Raw genomic sequence first — 21,810 nt, forward strand, 5'->3', positions numbered from 1 at the left:
TGGATTTCACCTGTGATGCCCACCCCAGCTCTGCGAAAGGGAAAAATGTTGCAAAACATCATGTAACACTAATGTGACACTGCGAGTTTGACACCCATCTCATAGGAGGTATTCTGCTATGATCATTTAGTCTGTAATAGGTCTCCCTAGTTTAAATCCTACCTGTTCTTCAGTTAGGATACCGTTATCTTCAATCCATATAATGTCTCAAGTAGACATTTAGCATAGATTTTGCTGATTACTTTCACCAGACTGATTACATGGTAGTTTGCTGAATTTTACTTTTATCCTTTTTAATAGATTGGGATTGTTATAGCTGGGCTCCAGTCTTCTGGGATATGAGTGTTATTGCCAAAAAAATGCAAAATACTGGGGGGGAAAACTGGATCCCAATAATCAATGTTATTTTTGAAAATCTCACTGGGAATAAGATCACCAACAGGGATGTTATTGGGCTTCAGTTGCTCAATTAATTGTCTTATTTCTCTAATGGATACAGATGGTCAGTGTGATAACAGCATAGGAATTCCACTATACAATCAGTAGTGCATACAGTATTATTGGACAATAATCCATGACAAAGTAATTGTCAATAGACAATTATTTCATCTGAATCTATGAAAGTCCAAAATCAATCATATGCACAAAAAGCTATATAAACTATCCAGGGAAACATCGCAGATAAGTCTAATAGTTCTGTTTAGTGCAAGAGATACTAATTACATGGGACAATGAACCATAGCTTGCTTAGTAAGTATCATTTGAAAAACAGAAATAAAATTTTAAATTGATGTAGTCACATAGAAATTTAAAGTTTCCATTCATTGAATATTTTCATCTCTAATATTGTATTTCATTTACTTTAGAAAAGTGTGATTTATAAATTGCAAATAAAGCTACAAATATTTCTAAAAATCACATTGTACCAGACAAAAGTATAAACACTATAACACATGTCAAGAAGCTTTAAATTTCCTTCCCTTTTAAATTAAGAGAAGAGAATGTGCACAAACGTGGCAGTTTTTTTTCCTTAGATTGAGAAATCATGGTTTGCTGTTTTGTTTAACCTAAGCCAATTTGTATTGCTTCTAGACTGAAAACTCTGTTGATAGAGCCTTAAATGTAATAGGACTATAAAGAACTGAAAGAAACAACTGTTTAATCATTAACAACCCAGATTAATTAAAAACATTTGTGATTACTTAGAAGTAGCTGTAAATCCTGTGGTATTCCAGTTTATCTGTTTGCTGTACTGAACCTTGTTTTGATCATATGTGAGGCTCTGCAATCTCATTGTAGATGTTTCTGTGTAGACATTTGCAGAGAAAACATGACTCAGAAAAACAGTGGAGTCTTCTAAGAGGGGCTTGGAGGGGGGGTGTTGCCTTCTACTTGGTTATTGCTTTTCTTTTCATCTGCTGGATGAGACTAGTCAATCATTTGTGGCATGTTTGCTATCTATATGTTGATTATAGTCACTTAGTTTTCCCATTACATCAAAGCTACAGCAGACCCTTGAAAGTTCACTTAGTCTTCCCATCATATCAGCAAATCCCTAAAATCCAAAGTCAGTAATGGTTGGAACAAGGTTAAACAAAGATCAAGCTGTACATGAGACTTGACATAATGTGTGATCTCACATTAGTGTAAGCCATGGGGTTGAGATGTGGGACAATTATGTATGCTCAACAGTTTCCCCTTGAAAATCTGCCAGGCAGGTACTATTTTTTCTATAAATGAAAACCTACAGATACATGAAAATTTGAGTGTTCTTTTAACCTATACAGAACAATCAATAACTTTACCTCAAGAATACATAATATTTTCCAGGAAAATCTAACATGCAAATGCAGATCTCAACATATATTTCAGTCCAAGCTGTCTCTCCGTCCAAATCACTGTTCTTAAATTTAAAAGGTGTGTCAGATTGAATCTAGATACATCTGAATTCTTATATTAATTATCAATTAAAAATGTAATACTTGTCCTTTTTCACATGTTTAAATTAGAAACATTTACCCGAGCATCTGAAAGAATTATTTATATTAGGGGTTCTGGTCAGATATCAGTCCTAAAGGCAACTGTATTATTTTTTCTTCTTCTTCTTCTTCTTCTTCTTCTTCTTCTTCTTCTTCTTCTTCTTCTTCTTCTTCTTCTTCTTCTTCTTCTTCTCCTGCTCCTGCTCCTGCTCCTGCTTCTGCTTCTTGTTCCATATCCGTATCAGACATTAGTGATCATGTCGGCAATCATATTTTTGTCAACAGGCACACGAAAAAGTGCTGCTGAGCTTTGTCAAAACCAGTCCCTTAGGTTTTGAAGTCATGATGTTCTTCTTCCTGGACCACATTTTCCTTCAATTTTTCCCTGGACGATTAAGTGAAGTATGCCATATTTTTCTGGGTGCAAATGCACTACAACACCACAATGGAAGGAGGGAAACAGGACTAGAGCTTGGCCTCATATAACTCTTAAGACATATGGATTTGGAATCCAGTTGTTGTTAGATTATGTTACATTTTCAAGAACACACTTTTCTGAAAGGATCAGGTTTACAGGTTAGATTATTCCAATACATATTCCAATACATAAATATTCCTTATTTATTTCTGAGCCCTGATAGCAATTCAAAAGAGAACCCTCTTTTCAAGGCTCAGAAATAAATAAGGATCATGACTCATTAAAAGTGGAATAGGAATTCCAGCCCATAAGAAAAATTAAAAGTTTGGGGGGGGGGCAAAAACCAGCAGTAGCAACCCAATTCTATATCATTATCCCCAAAACTGCACACACAACTTCACATAATCAACAGGACAGCATTCAGGCAAAGGAGCATCTTTATTTTTTTAATACATCTACATACAACTTCTCCAAAATAATGTTTGTGCAGAGTATGATTGCCTGTTATTATGCCACTATCAATTCCTTGATGTATTTTTATAAAATATGTAAAATCAAGCTGGGCTTTGATCACATTATTGCAACTGCCATCTTGGTCTTTTTGACATGGTTGGCAGTCGAACATTATTCTTTTAATTATGAATTGCATTCTATTTTCTATTTTGTAGGTACATTTGTAGATGCAACAATGACAATAGTAATAATATAATCCCCATCACCTAAAGACTATCTGCTTCCTGTTTTAGACAGTAGTCTCTAGAAAGTGATCTCTGGTTTCTTAAACCTTCATCATTTTGAGTATACATTTAATCTATACATTTGCATTGAGTGTTTGAAGTATAGGTGGTACAGGCCAAGAAAAAATAAATTTAAGAAAAGAAAAGATAAAATGCAGAATGTAGAAATAAGAACTGGATTGTCTTTCTTGTGAGACCTGTTGGCTTCTGGTTATTGTTTAACTAGCCATAAGTAGGTCAGGTAGTGAAAAGGGGATAAAATGGTGGAAAAATAAGCTGATTTGGGCAAGACAAAGCATTTGCTCAAAAATACGCACACATATACTTTGAAATATGTATGATATATGCAAGCTTTGGTTAGGGTGGGGCAGGTGAGACAGGAGAGAGAAAGAACATAGTAAGGGTATTTAGAGCTAACAGAACTGGGACAATCCTTCCTCCCTGTTGGCAAAGGCTATCCATGAGCAAGACGTAAAGGAAACAAGGCAAGAGGCTTTGTGCAAAAAAAAATTCTGGATTGTGACTTGGCAGCTTGGCAAATGAGGAGCATGAGGAGATGGAAGTTCCTCCTCTTATGGAATTGCCCAGTAATTCTGTTGTGGTTTGGAGGGTTACCAGAACTAGATTGGAGATTTAATTTAGGAGGGAGCCTGAAAGAAGACCTGTCAAGTGACATTATACAAATTACAGGTAATGCTCAACCTAGAATCATAATTGGACTGGAACTTCCATCACTAAGCAAGGTGGTTGCTAACTGAGTCACCTTGTAGCTGTTTATGATTTTATATTTTTCACACAGTCATTAAGACAACCACATGGTTGTTAAGTGAATCTAGGTTCCCCCAGGGACTTTGCTTGTCAGACGCTGTCTGGGACACAAATGGCAATCACATGACCCTGGGACACTGCAATCATTGTAAATACATGCTGGTTACCAAGAGCTCGGATAGCGACTAAGACGATGCTGCAATGATCATAAGTGCAAGGACACGTCATAAGTCAGTATTTTTCTAGCAGCACTGTAACTTCAAATGATCACTAAACAAATTGTTGTTAATTGAGGATTACTTGTACAGTGAGAGTATTTGCAAGAGAAGAGGGGAATTGATTTACTACTGAAATGTACTACGCTTTTAGAGACATTGTTCAGTTCAGAATTTCCCCACAGTAAAAATTGAAGAATTCATTCCAATTGAATTCAATATTTTTTAGATGTTTGAGGTTATAATCTATTTGTACGCTACTATTTATGTGATTAACATTGACCTCTGGAGGTGGGATATGTTTTCTTATTGGATTCTCCTAAAGAAAAGGAATCACCTCTTAGAACCTTCTTGATGATGGAAGGGTGGATGGGAATACATGCTATAAATACTGTAAAAAGCGTATTTGAAGATTCTTTATGGTAAATCAGCATATGAACTCAGGACTAGTCTTTGTCTTACCACAGAAGCTATATAAATCTATAAAAGGCCCCACTGGGCTCACCCACCTCTTTCTCCCCTACCAGCTGCTAGAGGGATGCAAAACATTGACAACAACCCCCCCCCCCCCAATATAGTTCTGAACAATTATGGGTTCAAAGTGAATGTTTTTCTCTTAAAAATTGGCATGGTAACATAGATGTGAAATGTGTTTTTACAGTAAAAGAATTCCCTGAAGAGAGGCATTCTCTCACAGTTGAGCAAGAACTGGAGAATGATTAAAAACAACAGAAAAGTAGGAACAAGGGTTTTGGTGAAAGGGTTTCTGGAGCTGTGTCTATGGAACTAAGGTATTATGATGTCTGGGAATGTACTGCGGTAACTTGCTTGGGAAATAGGGAGCCCAACAGTTTGTGGGAAAGTTACAGAGTTTTTTTTTAAAGTAGAAGGTGAAACGGTAGCATCAGAGGAGGAAGATTCTCAGGTAAACCAATGCATTATTATTATGTACTAGACACTATCAGGTAAAAAAACCCAGATGTTAGAAACTACATCACTATATAAATGCTATTCTGGAATAAAGCCCATTCCAGTTTTTTGCGGGGGAAAGGATTGATAATCGATTGGGGGTTTGGTTTGCTTTTGCTACTCAAATGAGAGCAGATGAAATCTGTACTGTAGATGGAAGAGAAAGGAATTTTAGGAAGTTTTTAAAAATCTTGCCCTGTTTGTGGTTAATGTTCCTGCCCTCTCTCCAACCACAGGCTGCTGCCCAGGACTCATTGGCTATTTAGGAACAGCACAGCGAAATGTAGAAAAGATGGCTGCATCAGGTTTAAAAACATCACCCACATCCTGGCTAAAAGAAGTAGGGACCCACCCTGCTTTTCCATATTAATGAGGCAAATTAGGGAGGAAGCTCCTCTGGCTCTTCATTAAAGAAAGAGCCCTGCAAGTGCTGGGAGATCAAAGCAAAACAAAAATCTGTTGAGTCTCCTAATTGAATAAAGTTCACCACTATACCCATTATATTTATTACACTTTCAGAAGGAAAATAAGGGAAAAACCAGTCAAACCACGTTCAAAGGAAGAAATCCTGCTAGCCCAAATCCACAGTTTAGAAATTCAGCTGAAGTCACTTTGCTCCAAGTTGAGTGATATAATGCTAGTCAGCCATAGGTAGATCATTAAAATATCCATAGTATTTTCAATGTTTTCTTTATTTCATTTCATTTTCATTTTTAATACCTTGAAGAAAATGGTAACAGTATGAATAGAGTTCTGTTATGTTACTTAAAATGTGAATGAATATTTCATTTCAGATTATCATTTGGATCTAGGGTTATTCTAAAACATCAAGAGTTTCTTAGAAAAAAATCCCATGCTGATTAGAACTGGAAGGAACAATAGCAACAGCAATAGCACTTAGAGTTATATACCATTTCACAGTGCTTTACAGCACTCTCTGAGCAGTTTACAATGTCAGCATATTGTCCCCAACAATCTGGGTCCTCATTTTACCAATTTCAAAGGATGGAAGTGTTCAACCTCAAGCCCTGTCAGAATCAAACCCCAGACTGTGGACAAAGTTAAACTGCAGTATTGCGTTTGAATGATTGAGCCACTAGAGCTCAGTGGCTCAATACCATACCATACCATACTATCTACAATGGCATTTAAAGGTATTATCTAAATAAGGGAAAATATGCTTAAGCCAATTATGAAAATATTGGCATGTCAGTTGATTACATGAGTAGATATTTTCAAACATTTTTAAACAAAATGCTGATCTAAGCATCAAATTCATTAATAACTTCTTTGATTCATGCTGCCTTCTGATATCCCAACATCTAGCTAATTTTGATATAATTTAGTTGAAAAAAATTAAGGAAGCAAGTGGCTTTTGTTAATTTTGTTATATTGCTTTTTCCTAAGACATTTCTTTATTGGTATTCTAATAGCAGGACGTTAAAAATATGATAAACAAACAAGAGCCATCAGTTAAATTTGTTGCTTTACTGCAAGAACCACTATCTGGACACTATGAAGCAAGCATCCATCCATCCATCCATCCATCCATCCATCCATCCATCCATCCATCCATCCATCTATCTATCTATCTATCTATCTATCTATCTATCTATCTATCTATCTATCAATCATCTATCTATCTATCTATCTATCTATCTATCCATCCATCCATCCATCCATCCATCTCAGAGGATTGATAGATGAGAATATTTAAGTTATCTAAAAAGACTGATTCTTTGTTAGTCCCACTAAAAATAATTAAGAGCTAGTTTGGTGTAATGGTTAACATGCTGGTTTAGAAATTAGGAGGCTCAGAGTTCTAGTCCAGCTTTAGGCATGAAAGCTAGCTGAATGACTTTGGGCCAATCTCCCTCACAGAGTTGTTGTGAGAGAAAAAAACGAGGAAGAGCATCGCGAATGTTTGTGTTCTTGCGTTACCTGGTAAAGTAATAAAAGCAGGACAAAAATCCAGTGCATTAAAAATAAATGAAATAAATAAATAAATGCTACAGTTGATAGGTCGATGGTGGCGACGCTTCCCCCACGGAATCCCGAGGTAAATGGTCGCCAGCACGCTTGGGCTCCAGGTCCTTGCTCTGGACGAGGCAGATCCACCCCCTGGATTAAGTGATTGGCTACCTTCCCTCCCTCTTTCTCTCCCTTCGACTTGCTGACATCTTCCCCAAAGAAGGGGAATCGGGAAGCGCTAGGACCGAGCATGCTCTCAGAGACCGCTGGAATCTCTTCTGTGCAGAGTGGTTGCTGCCGCCGCTGCCGCTGCCATTTCTCCTCGCGTTCCCCGCTTAGAGAGAGAGAGAGAGAAAAGGAGGGGAGAGGGAGGTTACCGAGGCTGACTGAACTCAAGCGCTGGACTGCCAAGGACTCCCACTGCCCGCCGCTGTTTCTGCTGCTGCTGTTCCTGCTCTGGACAAGTGTGGAAAGCAGAGCGAGGAGGGCGGGGGGGAAGGAAGGAGGAGAAAGGCAGAGGGGAACTCAAGCTTGAAGGAGAGAGGGAAGCCCCGAGAAAGAAGGGAAGAATCCGCTCTTCTCCTTCTCCATGGCTGAAGGAAAGAGGCTGAAGCCGAGGAAAGTGTGAGGCGCGCTGGGGAGGGAGACCGATTCGTAACTTTCCGACGCCTCGAACCCGTTTGAGAAGCTGGGAGGAAGAAATCTGCCTCCTTCCATGCTCCGGTCACTTCAGCGCTTCGGGAGATTCAATGCGCTGATTCCGGACTCTTTCTGGCTTTCCTTCTTGAGGTAACTTTTGGGAAGTCTCGCCGCTGCCGCCGTTGGTAGAAACGCCCGGAGGAGAACGGGGAGAGAGAGCCTTGGAAGAAGTCCTGAAGGAGAAGAAAAGAAGGGAGAAAGTTTCGCCTAAAAAAACCCGCCGGAGATTTCTCTCTCTCTCTCTCTCCTTTCTTCCCCTCCAGCTGCCTCTGTTAGTGGAGGGGGTAGATAAAGCGCCGAGAAGATGATCTGGAAGGGCAACTGCTGCTGCGGAGGTGTCCGAAGCGGAGGAGATTTTCTCTGCCTGCTCCTTCTCTTGATGGGTTTCTTATTGCCCGCCTGCAGGACTCGCTTGTACACCAACCACTGGGCTGTGAGGATAAGTGGCGGGCTCCAAGAAGCCAACCGGATAGCGAGCAAGTACGGCTACATCAATATAGGACAGGTAACCTCCTCGGGCGGAAGGCCACGCGCTTTCGCCCTGCAGCCAGCGCGGGCGAGGGGCGCGCGGGCGGGCGAGCGGCTGCAAAGTGCTGGTGCTGCGGCAGGCGCGGGAAAGGGAGGCGGTGGGCGCCCTTCTCTTCCCCTCTCCCTCTCTCTCCCTCCCTCTCCCCCCCTCTCTCTGTCTCTCTCTCTCTCCCTCCCTTCCCTGTCATCTCCCGCGGGCAGACGCGGAGCTTATGGAAGCAGGCGGCGCGAAGGGCAGGTAGTAAACTGCCTGGGTCACGTCCTCCTCGAGTTCCTGGCTCTCCCAGCCGAGAACTGAGCTTGCTGACGAGGTCGGACGGCTAGGACTTGGGAAGAGGGAGAGCAGCCGAAAAGCAGCCGGGCAACCGAGAGAGCGGTTGCAACGAAAGGCAGCGCACGTCCTGGGACGATGACATAGTTTTGATGCTTCCGAGCCCGCAGGGAGAGTGGCGGGAAGAGGGGGGGGAATTGCTCGGCCTCCGCTTAAGGAGCTTTCAGGCAGCCGAGCAAGAACCTGTTGGGGGTTGCTGACGAGACCCGAACCGGGGGAGGGGAGGGGAGGGGAGGGAAAGACATATTTTTAGGCAAGCGGAGGCTTGCAGGAAAGTGAAAGGGAGACGTTTCCAAACTTCCCGGGTTTTTTGGGGGGGAGCCGAAAAGGCGCACACCCCTGCTACTTTGAGTTTCTTTCAGCAAGCAAACTACCTGACGCTGTTGTTGACTTGGAAGCCCCGTGGCTGTGGCGAACCTCCTTTGTGCATGTTCAAAAACACTCATTATATCCTAATTGCTAGGTTTAGATGAGTCTGCTTGAGCTCAGTCTCCATTTGAGAATTTCTAGGATTCCTAGCAACCCCCTCTTTTTTCTCCCCTTTTGCTTCGTTAAACATATATGTATGCTATGAACTTTTTCCCCCCTTGCTTTTTGCCTAATGCACTTGATCAAGGTAGCATTAGGATTTGCAGATACTTTTTGGGCTGGAGATGTATAAATGGGAAAGACGGCATATTTTGTGGAGTTTCCTTGATTGCAAAAGATGACCAGATGGATTTCCTTGTGCTTAGAAACCTTGGCCCCCTCCTTGCTGGAGGAATTTAGTGTATTGCACTTATTTTGGTATTTGTGTGTCTCCCCCCCCCCCTTATAATTGTGGCATAGTCATCAAGAAGATAAAAGATTTGGAAAACTAACTGCGTTTAATAAACAACAGGTTAAGTTTACTGTCTGTCTCAGATATCCCCCAATCTCAGATCCTTGTCATGAATTGGAATAAAATGCCCATCATCCCCAGCCATATTGACTTGGCTCCTCCCCATGTCTTGAACTCTTCCCTTATTCTTTCCACAGTGAACTTTGAGCCCAGCAAATGGAAACCAAGTTTTCAAACAAGCAGATGGAGTGTGTCCCTCCTCATGGAAGGGCCAAGATTTTGCCTGAGCCTTTGCCAGCATAACAGAGAAAGGGAGGAGAGAGGGATTAATTTGTAACACAGCTCATCAGGGCCAAGAGAAGAACATTTTACTGCTGAGGTTGGCCCTTTCTAAAAGGAAGGCAACCTTGAATTTAAGAGGACACTCCTAAAAGAGGTTAATGCTTTCATATACATTCCCATTTTAAGACTGATATATGGGAGAGGCGACATTAAGGAACTAAACTTCATTTCAGGTAAACAGAGAACATGAAGTAGAAAGGAAAGCAGTGAAAGTAGAAAGTGAAGGCTGATTCAGGTTTTTTTCCCCTTGGAGGAGACATGGGAACCCCAACATTGCTCTTCCAAAGGTGCTTTTCCAAAAGGCAATTGGACTTTCTTGGTTATTTTTCTTTGAAAATGTTTCACTCCTCATCCAAGAAACTTCTTCAGTTCAGTTTGCTTCTTGAATGATAAGCAAACTGTGTTCAAAGAAAAAAAAAACCAAGGAAGTCCAATTGCTTTTTGGAAAAGCAGCTTTGGGACAACCACCTCCTGGATGATTGAGAATCTCCATCGACACCTAACTTTGCTCTCTTGCTAGAGTTGATGCAGAACCTTTGGGAAGCTGACAGGTTTAATCCATCATTCTTTCCTTTCATAAATGGCAAAATAGGAACTTATCTGACAGAAAGGTAAGCAGAAGAAAAAGAGAAATTGTAAAGTTCATGAGAACAAAAATAGTTCTTACTGCATCAAATAAAATTCTTCATCAGTCTAATATTTTGAGTCCTGATGTGTCCAATTAGAAACATCAAATAAATCATCAAACATAACATCAGTGCCACAGACCCCTAATGTTTAGAAATATTTTTTTAAAAAAACTGGAGACAATACTCATAATAACTAATGGTTATTGATAGCTTTTTAGTTGCCTATTTTTGTTACAACAAACTTTCTTATGCCAATTGTTAATGTTAACTTATTAACTTCTCCTGAACAGAAGTTCAGCGAATTGGGGAAATACGTTCTGCTAAAGAACATGTTGAAATTTAAAAAAAATTGTTGAGGTGAAAGGAAAGTAATAGAAAACAAAATGTTCTGAGTTGATAGGAAATGTTTTGAACTATATTTATTAGTGAATAAGCATAAGTGTTTTGGAAAAAGCACTTAGTGGTATTGTACTGTTTTAATTCTATATAAAGGAGTGGATTAAGTCTGTCTAATGCAGGTGTATTTGGGAGATTTAAATTTGGCTTTAGTTCAAATCAGCTAAATAATTTGACACTGATCTGGTCTGAGCCATACTAGCTAGTTTAGAAACACCTGAAGTTGTAGAATCCGCAGATGTCAACACACACACCTGGATTTGTTAGACCCAAAACTACTAAATAAAAAAATTATTAAACTTTCCATGTGCAGATGTATCTTGCATTACTTGCTCAAGCAATTTGAAGAATTTAATGACAGTTCCTATATATACTAGTACTACATATTTTATAACATTTCTAATATTAATAAAATATTTCTAGAAAATATTGTTTTGGACATCTGGATTGCCTTTTGATTGTTTTGTTTTATTGTGATTTGTGCATATACCTCATCTCTGTCTTTTCTAAAGATAAAAATAATTTGCAATACTTGTTAAGAATTTTTAAAATTAGAAATAATGGTCATGTAAAAAGATTCAGTTATATAATAACTAATATGGACTGAAGTCCAAAGTTATAATGAATGCTCTAGAGTTTAGAACATAATACTTTTTGATGGATAGAAGATTATAGAATTGTTCCACAGCCTATTGTCCCAAGATATCTGTTCTTTGTATTCTGCAGAACAGCAAATACCCTCCCAAGGATATATTTTGACTCATTTACTTTTTGGACAAAATGAGAGCCTAGAACAAGAGCAATTATATTGTTAAGATTTCTCCTTCATAGATAACAAATTCTTCTTAATAATCATTTTTCTGTAGAGCTGTACTCAGAAAGTGCATATCAATTAGCATTGTGTCCATTTAGTACAGGAAATGCTGGGACTTTTTTTTATATACCTAATTGGATACATTGATGTATCATTTACCAACAAAACCTGTAGTATTTTTCTCTCTTGTCAGGGCTATTTATTTTCGGCAAATTAAGGTTGCCTTATAAATTGAAATTTTTCATACTGTTAAAGCATATTGTTAAAAAAAATAGCATTGTAATAATTTGTTATGTTTATTCTATGGAACCAAGAGCACACAAAAGACCATAACAAATGTAAAGACTGCCATCTTTCTATATGTTGAAAGCTTTCTTTCCACAACCTGTGTTACATTCTTCTGATATTAACGCTTTCTCTCTTTTACGTTTGTAAGCCAATAAGCAAGAAATTGGAATAACACTATATTTCCTACAAATGTTATATATACATTGAATTCCTTTCAAAAAAAGAGGGAGTGAGGCAGGGAGAGAGAGAGAGAGAGAGACAGACAGACAGACAGACAGACAGCAGACAGACAGACAGACTGTTTCCATTAGACTGAATGTTACATCTTACATATGTTTTCTGGTGTGTGTGTGTGTGTGTGTGTGTGTGTGTGTATGTATGTATGTGTATGCTGGTCTTGTTGTATTTAGGTCTTTTCCCGTGTAACAATCTTACACGGGAAAAGACCCAAAGACAACAAGACCAGCATACCTACGCCCATGAAAAAACTGAATGTTTAGAGAGCCCAAAAGAAATCCTCTTGAATGGATTTTTAAGGGCTACAGGTAATTCTCGATTTACAACCGCAATTTGGGACCAATTGCGGTTGTTGCAAATACATCTTGGTTTTAAAGCACCCAAATTTTGATCATCTGACCCTAGGGATGCTGCAACGATCGTAAGTATGAGGACTGGTGACAAGTCACTTTTTTTCAGTGTCATTGTAACTTTGAACAGTCACCAAATGAATAGTTATAACTTGAGGACTACCGTAGAGTGTTAAGCATTAGTTATGAAAGTGAATGTAGCTTTTTTCTGACTTAATTGAAGTTTTCGCTTCTGTTTTTAATTGAATACGAATTCCCTGTAATGACAAAATGCATATGGATTAGCTTTAAAAGTGATCTTATTACCTTTAGTTTTTTCCAAACATCTTCCTGATTTACCTCTTTAACCATAATATTATGAATGTAATGTGGAACTCTAGTAATTTTAAAAGTTCCTCCTATGACTAAACAGAAAATGAGAGGGGAAAGCAAAACTGAAGAGTCTAATGCTCATTCATTTAATACTAAAGTATGATTTAACACTGCATACCAATTGGCCATCATGATCTGAAATAACATCCTAATAGAAAGATGTATCCATGTGCTGAGCTTGATACTTCTTCACTGAATGCAACCGTAGCAAGACCTAGGAAAGGATCTTGTACTTTTGGTACCCAAAATAGATTTTAGTTTCTCTGGGTATATCCATGTTTATATTCCTGTATTAAGAGCATTCATGTAGTCTTATCTGTGATTGCTGGAAACTATATGACATTATATTCTACAAAAAGAATTTAATTGGGGATCACCATACACTCTAAACCAGTCAGTGACTTTTTTCATTTACTTACTAACCTGTTCACGTTCCTGGGAATTGGTCTGTTTTATTTTGTGGAATAAAGTTACATGAGACAAGTATAAATGAGAATTAACAGATTTATTTATTTATGCGCAATTGGTATCAAAAGTATTCACAGGAGTATGACCAGTGTGACATTAATTTAAAATATTCCTTTCTTAGACTTCTCTCGAAGAAAAAAAAGTTAATTTTATATTTTAAACTGTTAACTATCATTGAACTTTGATTCAGTTTAATGTCTGACATTTTAAAGACGATCTAGTAAAAATCTCTTGCTTAAAACTGTTCGCAACTGCTACTAGTCATTGTAGATCTGGAGTAGCCAACCTATAGTTCACAAATGCTGCTGAATAAAAATTTCTAGCATATTTCACTGTAGGAATGGTGGTAAGTATAGCTCAGGAACATCTACCATAAGACAGATTGCATAACCTTGATATAGATAATGCTGATCTACATTGATCTATAATCACATTACAGAGCAATTCTCCAATCTGGCACTCTCCAGATATGTTGAAACTACAGTACTCAGGATTCCCCATCTATGATGGGAATTGTACCCTCTCCTTCATCTTCCTCATTGTCTCTCCTCCTTCTGCTCCTCCTTTTCTTTCTGTTTTTTCCTCTTCTCTTCTTTTCTTCCCTTCCCTCCCCCTCCCCCTCTCTCTTGGTCAAAGTGGTCCCAGGGTTGTCAGAGCATTTGAGGCTATAAATCCTCAACCCACTCAGTGCAATCACCTGTCAATTAGATCCTGATCCATCCTGATTGGTGAAAGCCTCCAGGACAGTGACTAGCAGGTCAGTTCAGGCAGTGATAAATTCCTTATTGAAGGAGGGGACATTCATTCCCAGGACCTTTTAAGGAGACCCTGGTTCAAACCCTTCTTAAAAAAAACATGGCTTGATTCCACCTGCCTGGGCAATTTTCATGCAGTTACTACTCTTCCCTTTTTAAGAAAGGTGGTAGAAAAAGTGACTGCTTGACAGCTTCAGAGGGTTATCTGGACTGTTTCCAGTTAAGATTCAGGCCCTGTTATGAGACAGAAATAGCATTGATCACACTTGTGGATGATCTCCAGTGAGAATGAGAAGCAGGTACTGCAACTATCTTTGCTCTCAACCTCTTAGCAGCCTTTGATACCATCAATCATGGTATCTTTTTGGAGTTGGCTAGTGGTTCTGAGGCTGGGCAGCACAGTTTTGTTTTGGTTTGGCTTCTTTCTCCAATTGGTGTTAATAGGGAGTGAAAGATCCAGTCCGTGGCTGCTCTTTTTTGACATGCTGCAGGGTCCTGGTACTCTGTCCACTTCTTTTTAACACCTACATGAAGCCACTCTGCAGGTGGTTGATGGGACAATAATAGAACCCACCTTCCCCCTGCCCAAATACATCCACCTCCCTGTCCCCTCACTTTTAATCATAATTTATTATACAATTGTATCACAACAGCCAGTTGTTTCGCCAGATTTGGCATTGGTTACTAGTCGGGCCCCACCCAGGGGCCTAGGACGTCATAACGTATTTTCGTAATATGCGTGCAGATCCAAGCTGTGCGGCTTTTTGCGTTTGACTGATGGTGATTTTGTCAATTTTTAACTGTTTTAAATGTAATTCCAGTGCTTTTGGAATAGCACCCAGTGTGCCGATTACCACTGGAATTACCATTGCTGGTTTGTGCCATAGTCATTGAATTTCAATTTTTAAGTCCTGGTATTTTGCGATTTTTTCATGTTCCTTCTCGGCGACCCTGCTATCACCTGGTATTGCAATATCTATGATTGTAACCTTGTTTTTCTCAACCAGTGTGATGTCTGGTGTATTATGCGCCAGTATTTTGTCGGTTTGTATACGGAAATCCCACAAGATCTTGACCATCTGATTTTTGGTGATTTTTTCAGGCTGATGTTCCCACCAGCTGTTTTAATATTAAAATTTTTGCACAAATTCCAATGGATCATTTGCGCTACTGAATTGTGCCGCAATTTATAATCAGTCTGTGCAATTTTTTTACAGCAGCTGAGTATGTGATCAACAGTTTCATCAGCTTCTTTGCAAAGTCTGCATTTGGCATCATCAGAGGATTTTTCGATTTTGGCCTTAATGGCATTTGTGCGGATAGCTTGTTCTTGCGCAATAGCAATAGCAGTTAGACTTCTATACCGCTTCATAGGGCTTTCAGCCCTCTCTAAGCGGTTTACAGAGTTAGCATATCACCCCCACAGTCTGGGTCCTCATTTCACCCACCTCGGAAGGATGGAAGGCTGAGTCAACCTTGAGCCGGTGAGATTAGAACCGCTGAACTGCAGATAACAGTCAGCTGAAGTGGCCTGCAGTACTGCACCCTAACCACTGCGCCACCTCGGCTCTATAAGCGCAGCCAGGATTAGTGACTCTGTTTCTTTCTTTAATGTACCTGTTGTTAACCATAACCAAGTTTGTTCACTGTCCATTTTATCTTTTATTTTTTCCAGAAATTGGCCATGCAGTGCTTTGTTCTGCCAACTCTCCATTATTGATATTATTATTATTATACAATTGTATCACAGCGGCCAGTTGTTTCGCCGGATTTGGCATTGGTTACTAGTCGGGCCCCACCCAGGGGCCTAGGACATCGTAACGTATTTTCGTAATATGCGTGCAGATCCAAGCAGTGCGGCTTTTTGCATTTGACTGATGGTGATTTTGTCAATTTTTAACTGTTTTAAATGTAATTCCAGTGCTTTTGGAATAGCACCCAGTGTGCCAATTACCACTGGAATTATCATTGCTGGTTTGTGCCATAGTCGTTGAATTTCGATTTTTAAGTCCTGGTATCTTGCGATTTTTTCATGTTCCTTCTCGGCGACCCTGCTATCACCTGGTATTGCGATGTCTATGATTGTGACCTTATTTTTCTCAACCAGTGTGATGTCTGGTGTATTATGCGCCAGTATTTTGTCGGTTTGTATACGGAAATCCCACAAGATCTTGACCATCTGATTTTCGGTGACTTTTTCAGGCTGATGTTCCCACCAGTTTGTTGCTGTTTTAATATTATAATTTTTGCACAAATTCCAATGGATCATTTGTGCTACTGAATTGTGCCGCAATTTATAATCAGTCTGCGCGATTTTTTTACAGCAGCTGAGTATGTGATCAACAGTTTCATCAGCTTCTTTGCAAAGTCTGCATTTGGCATCATCAGAGGATTTTTCGATTTTGGCCTTAATGGCATTTGTGAGGATAGCTTGTTCTTGCGCAGCCAGGATTAGTGACTCTGTTTCTTTCTTTAATGTACCTGTTGTTAACCATAACCAAGTTTGTTCACTGTCCACTTTATCTTTTATTTTTTCCAGAAATTGGCCATGCAGTGCTTTGTTCTGCCAACTCTCCATTCTTGATTTTTATCACATCTTTTCTGTATTCTTGTTTCGTCTGTTGGGCCTTCAGTAGATTTTTGCTCTTTACTTTGATTAATAGATGTTCTTGACTTTCTTTTAAATAATCAGTCAGTGCATGTTTTTCTTCTTCAACTGTTTGCTTCACTTGTAATAATCCTCTGCCACCTGATTTTCGGGGCAGATATAGTCTATCAGTATCACCACGTGGATGTAAACTGTAGTGTATTGTCATTAGTTTCCTGGTTTTTCGGTCCAAAAGGTCCAAATCAGCTTGTGTCCAGTTAACTATACCAGCTGTGTATCTTATAACTGGTATTGCCCAGGTATTTATGGCCTTGATTGTATTTCCACCATTCAATTTAGACTTCAAATTTTTTTTCAATTTTTTTTAAAATTTTGGTAATTTTGAATAATTTGAATAATTTTGAAATTATTATTATTATTATTGTTGTTGTTGTTGTACAATTGTATCACAGCGGCCAGTTGTTTCGCCGGATTTGGCATTGGTTACTAGTCGGGCCCCACCCAGGGGCCTAGGACGTCGTAACGTATTTTCGTAATATGCGTGCAGATCCAAGCAGTGCGGCTTTTTGCATTTGACTGATGGTGATTTTGTCAATTTTTAAATGTTTTAAATGTAATTCCAGTGCTTTTGGAATAGCACCCAGTGTGCCAATTACCACTGGAATTACCACTGCTGGTTTGTGCCATAGTCGTTGAATTTCGATTTTTAAGTCCTGGTATCTTGCGATTTTTTCATGTTCCTTCTCGGCGACCCTGCTATCACCTGGTATTGCGATGTCTATGATTGTGACCTTATTTTTCTCAACCAGTGTGATGTCTGGTGTATTATGCGCCAGTATTTTGTCGGTTTGTATACGGAAATCCCACAAGATCTTGACCATCTGATTTTCGGTGACTTTTTCAGGCTGATGTTCCCACCAGTTTGTTGCTGTTTTAATATTATAATTTTTGCACAAATTCCAATGGATCATTTGTGCTACTGAATTGTGCCGCAATTTATAATCAGTCTGCGCGATTTTTTTACAGCAGCTGAGTATGTGATCAACAGTTTCATCAGCTTCTTTGCAAAGTCTGCATTTGGCATCATCAGAGGATTTTTCGATTTTGGCCTTAATGGCATTTGTGAGGATAGCTTGTTCTTGTGCAGCCAGGATTAGTGACTCTGTTTCTTTCTTTAATGTACCTGTTTTTAACCATAACCAAGTTTGTTCACTGTCCACTTTATCTTTTATTTTTTCCAGAAATTGACCATGCAGTGCTTTGTTCTGCCAACTTTCCATTCTTGATTTTATCACATCTTTTCTGTATTCTTGTTTTGTCTGTTGGGCCTTCAGTAGATTTTTGTTTTTTACTTCGATTAATAGATGTTCTTGAGTGTCTTTTAAATAATCAGCCAGTGCATGTTTTTCTTCTTCAACTGTTTGCTTCACTTGTAATAATCCTCTGCCACCTGATTTTCGGGGCAGATATAGTCTATCAGTATCACCACGTGGATGTAAACTGTAGTGCATTGTCATTAGTTTCCTGGTTTTTCGGTCCAAAAGGTCCAAATCAGCTTGTGTCCAGTTAACTATGCCAGCTGTGTATCTTATAACTGGTATTGCCCAGGTATTTATGGCCTTGATTGTATTTCCACCATTCAATTTAGATTTCAAAATTTTCCTAACTCTGTTGGTGTACTCTCGCCTGACAATAGTTTTTACTTCTCCATGCTTGATGTTATCCAACTGCAGAATGCCTAAGTATTTGTAGGCTTCATTTTCTTTGCATTTAATTAGTTGGCCATTGGGCATTTCAATTCCCTCAGATGCAGTGATTTTGCCCCTTTTTATGGATACAGTGGCGCATTTTTCCATGCCAAACTGCATTGAAATATCGGTGCTGAATACTCGGACTGTATTTGTCAATGATTGGATTTCTATTTCTGACTTTCCATAGAGTTTCAAATCATCCATATATAGTAAATGCGAAATTTTTTCAGCTTTTTTGGCTGTTTGGTAGCCTAATTTCATTTTTTTTAAGATTACTGATAGTGGGATCATTGCGATGATGAAGAGAAGAGGTGAAAGTGAATCACCCTGGAAAATTCCTCGCTTGATATTAACCATTCCGTAGCTCTCATTCCCTACTGCCAACTCAGTTCTCCATTGTTTCATTGCCTTTTCAGTAAAGGATGTAATATTTTTGCTAATGCCAGTTGTTTCTAAGCATTTTATGATCCAACTATGTGGCAGTGAGTCAAATGCCTTTTTGTAATCAATCCAGACCATATTCAAGTTCGTTTTTCTGTTCTTACAATTTTCTAATATCATTTTATCAATTAGAAGCTGATCTTTTGTGCCCCTGCTCCTTCTTTTGTTGCCTTTTTGCTCTACTGGCAAGATGTTGTTTGTTTCCAAATAATCCATCATGTTATCTGCAATAATGCCTGTGAGTAATTTGAAGGTTGTTGGTAAGCATGTTATTGGTCTATAGTTTTCAGGTGTTGTTCCTTTAGTTGGATCTTTCTGAATCAAGTATGTTTTTCCAGTTGTCAACCATTCATCAATTTGGACCTTTTGTAAAATTTCATTCAGTTGCCTGGCCAATATTGCATGTAAACTGGTCAGATATTTGAGCCAGAAACCATGTAATTGGTCCTTTCCAGGTGATGTCCAATTCTTTACCTTTTTAACTCGATTTTTGATCATCTCAGTTGTTATTTCTAATACTTGCATTTGTTTGTTGCCAATGCTTTTCTCAAAGTCATGTATCCACTTTGCTTCCTTGTTGTAGTCCTTTGCATTTTCCCACAATTCTTTCCAGAATTCAACTGTGGCCTGCTTTTCTGGTTTTTCACTTTTGGTGTCACCATTCACATTAAGACTTTGATAAAAACGCCGTTGGTCTAATCGAAATTGCTGATTTTGTTTATATTGGATGATTCGTGCCTCATATCTTTCAATTTTTCTAGCTGTTGCTGTTATCTGCTGTTTTACAATCTCTACAGCTTCATTGATGTTTCTTGTATCCAATCTATATCTTCTGATTAGCCGATCTATGATTTTGTTGTTTTTAAGCCGTTGCTCATGCATGTTCTTTAAGTTACTAGCATCTGCCCTTAATTTTTTGATTTTTTGTTCTAGACGGATTTTCCACTTTGGCTTTGATGCTTTTATTATTATTATTATTATTATTATTATTATTATACAATTGTATCACAGCGGCCAGTTGTTTCGCCGGATTTGGCATTGGTTACTAGTCGGGCCCCACCCAGGGGCCTAGGACGTCGTAACGTATTTTCTTAATATGCGTGCAGATCCAAGCAGTGCGGCTTTTTGCATTTGACTGATGGTGATTTTGTCAATTTTTAACTGTTTTAAATGTAATTCCAGTGCTTTTGGAATAGCACCCAGTGTGCCAATTACCACTGGAATTACCACTGCTGGTTTGTGCCATAGTCGTTGAATTTCGATTTTTAAGTCCTGATATCTTGCGATTTTTTCATGTTCCTTCTCGGCGACCCTGCTATCACCTGGTATTGCGATGTCTATGATTGTGACCTTATTTTTCTCAACCAGTGTGATGTCTGGTGTATTATGCGCCAGTATTTTGTCGGTTTGTATACGGAAATCCCACAAGATCTTGACCATCTGATTTTCGGTGACTTTTTCAGGCTGATGTTCCCACCAGTTTGTTGCTGTTTTAATATTATAATTTTTGCACAAATTCCAATGGATCATTTGTGCTACTGAATTGTGCCGCAATTTATAATCAGTCTGCGCGATTTTTTTACAGCAGCTGAGTATGTGATCAACAGTTTCATCAGCTTCTTTGCAAAGTCTGCATTTGGCATCATCAGAGGATTTTTCGATTTTGGCCTTAATGGCATTTGTGCGGATAGCTTGTTCTTGCGCAGCCAGGATTAGTGACTCTGTTTCTTTCTTTAATGTACCTGTTGTTAACCATAACCAAGTTTGTTCACTGTCCACTTTATCTTTTATTTTTTCCAGAAATTGGCCATGCAGTGCTTTGTTCTGCCAACTCTCCATTCTTGATTTTATCACATCTTTTCTGTATTCTTGTTTCGTCTGTTGGGCCTTCAGTAGATTTTTGTTCTTTACTTCGATTAATAGATGTTCTTGACTTTCTTTTAAATAATCAGCCAGTGCATGTTTTTCTTCTTCAACTGTTTGCTTCACTTGTAATAATCCTCTGCCACCTGATTTTCGGGGCAGGTACAGTCTATCAGTATCACCACGTGGATGTAAACTGTAGTGCATTGTCATTAGTTTCCTGGTTTTTCGGTCCAAAAGGTCCAAATCAGCTTGTGTCCAGTTAACTATACCAGCTGTGTATCTTATAACTGGTATTGCCCAGGTATTTATGGCCTTGATTGTATTTCCACCATTCAATTTAGATTTCAAAATTTTCCTAACTCTGTTGGTGTACTCTCGCCTGACAATAGTTTTTACTTCTCCATGCTTGATGTTATCCAACTGCAGAATGCCTAAGTATTTGTAGGCTTCATTTTCTTTGCATTTAATTAATTGGCCATTGGGCATTTCAATTCCCTCACATGCAGTGATTTTGCCCCTTTTTATGGATACAGTGGCGCATTTTTCCATGCCAAACTGCATTGAAATATCGGTGCTGAATACTCGGACTGTGTTTGTCAATGATTGGATTTCTATTTCTGACTTTCCATAGAGTTTCAAATCATCCATATATAGTAAATGTGAAATTTTTTCAGCTTCTTTGGCTGTTTGGTAGCCTAATTTCATTTTTTTTAAGATTACTGATAGTGGGATCATTGCGATGATGAAGAGAAGAGGTGAAAGTGAATCACCCTGGAAAATTCCTCGCTTGATATTAACCATTCCGTAGATCTCATTCCCTACTGCCAACTCAGTTCTCCATTGTTTCATCGCCTTTTCAGTAAAGGATGTAATATTTTTGCTAATGCCAGTTGTTTCTAAGCATTTTATGATCCAACTATGTGGCAGTGAGTCAAATGCCTTTTTGTAATCAATCCAGACCATATTCAAGTTCGTTTTTCTGTTCTTACAATTTTCTAATATCATTTTATCAATTAGAAGCTGATCTTTGGTGCCCCTGCTCCTTCTTTTGTTGCCTT

The 21,810-nt window shown here is 38.9% G+C and overlaps 1 protein-coding gene across 6 annotated transcripts in view; it reads left to right on the plus strand.

The window, feature by feature from the left end:
* The first annotated feature begins 4,825 nt into the window (after window positions 1–4,825).
* The window catches only part of PCSK5 (proprotein convertase subtilisin/kexin type 5), a 160,442-nt gene continuing 143,457 nt past the window's right edge, over window positions 4,826–21,810 (plus strand). For 2 of the 6 annotated variants that reach the window (XM_032212754.1, XM_032212756.1), the window contains exon 1: window positions 6,791–8,261. In XM_032212754.1, coding sequence (XP_032068645.1) covers window positions 8,061–8,261 — 201 coding nt within the window. In that variant the 5' untranslated portion in view covers window positions 6,791–8,060. Of the gene's footprint in view, window positions 4,909–6,782; window positions 8,262–21,810 lie in introns of those variants that run through there. The other 4 variants (XM_032212755.1, XM_032212757.1, XM_032212753.1 and 1 more) reach the window with 4 other exon arrangements.

This window comes from Thamnophis elegans, chromosome 3 (assembly GCF_009769535.1).
Source record: "Thamnophis elegans isolate rThaEle1 chromosome 3, rThaEle1.pri, whole genome shotgun sequence".
In the NCBI taxonomy this organism is placed as follows: Eukaryota; Metazoa; Chordata; class Lepidosauria; order Squamata; family Colubridae; genus Thamnophis; species Thamnophis elegans.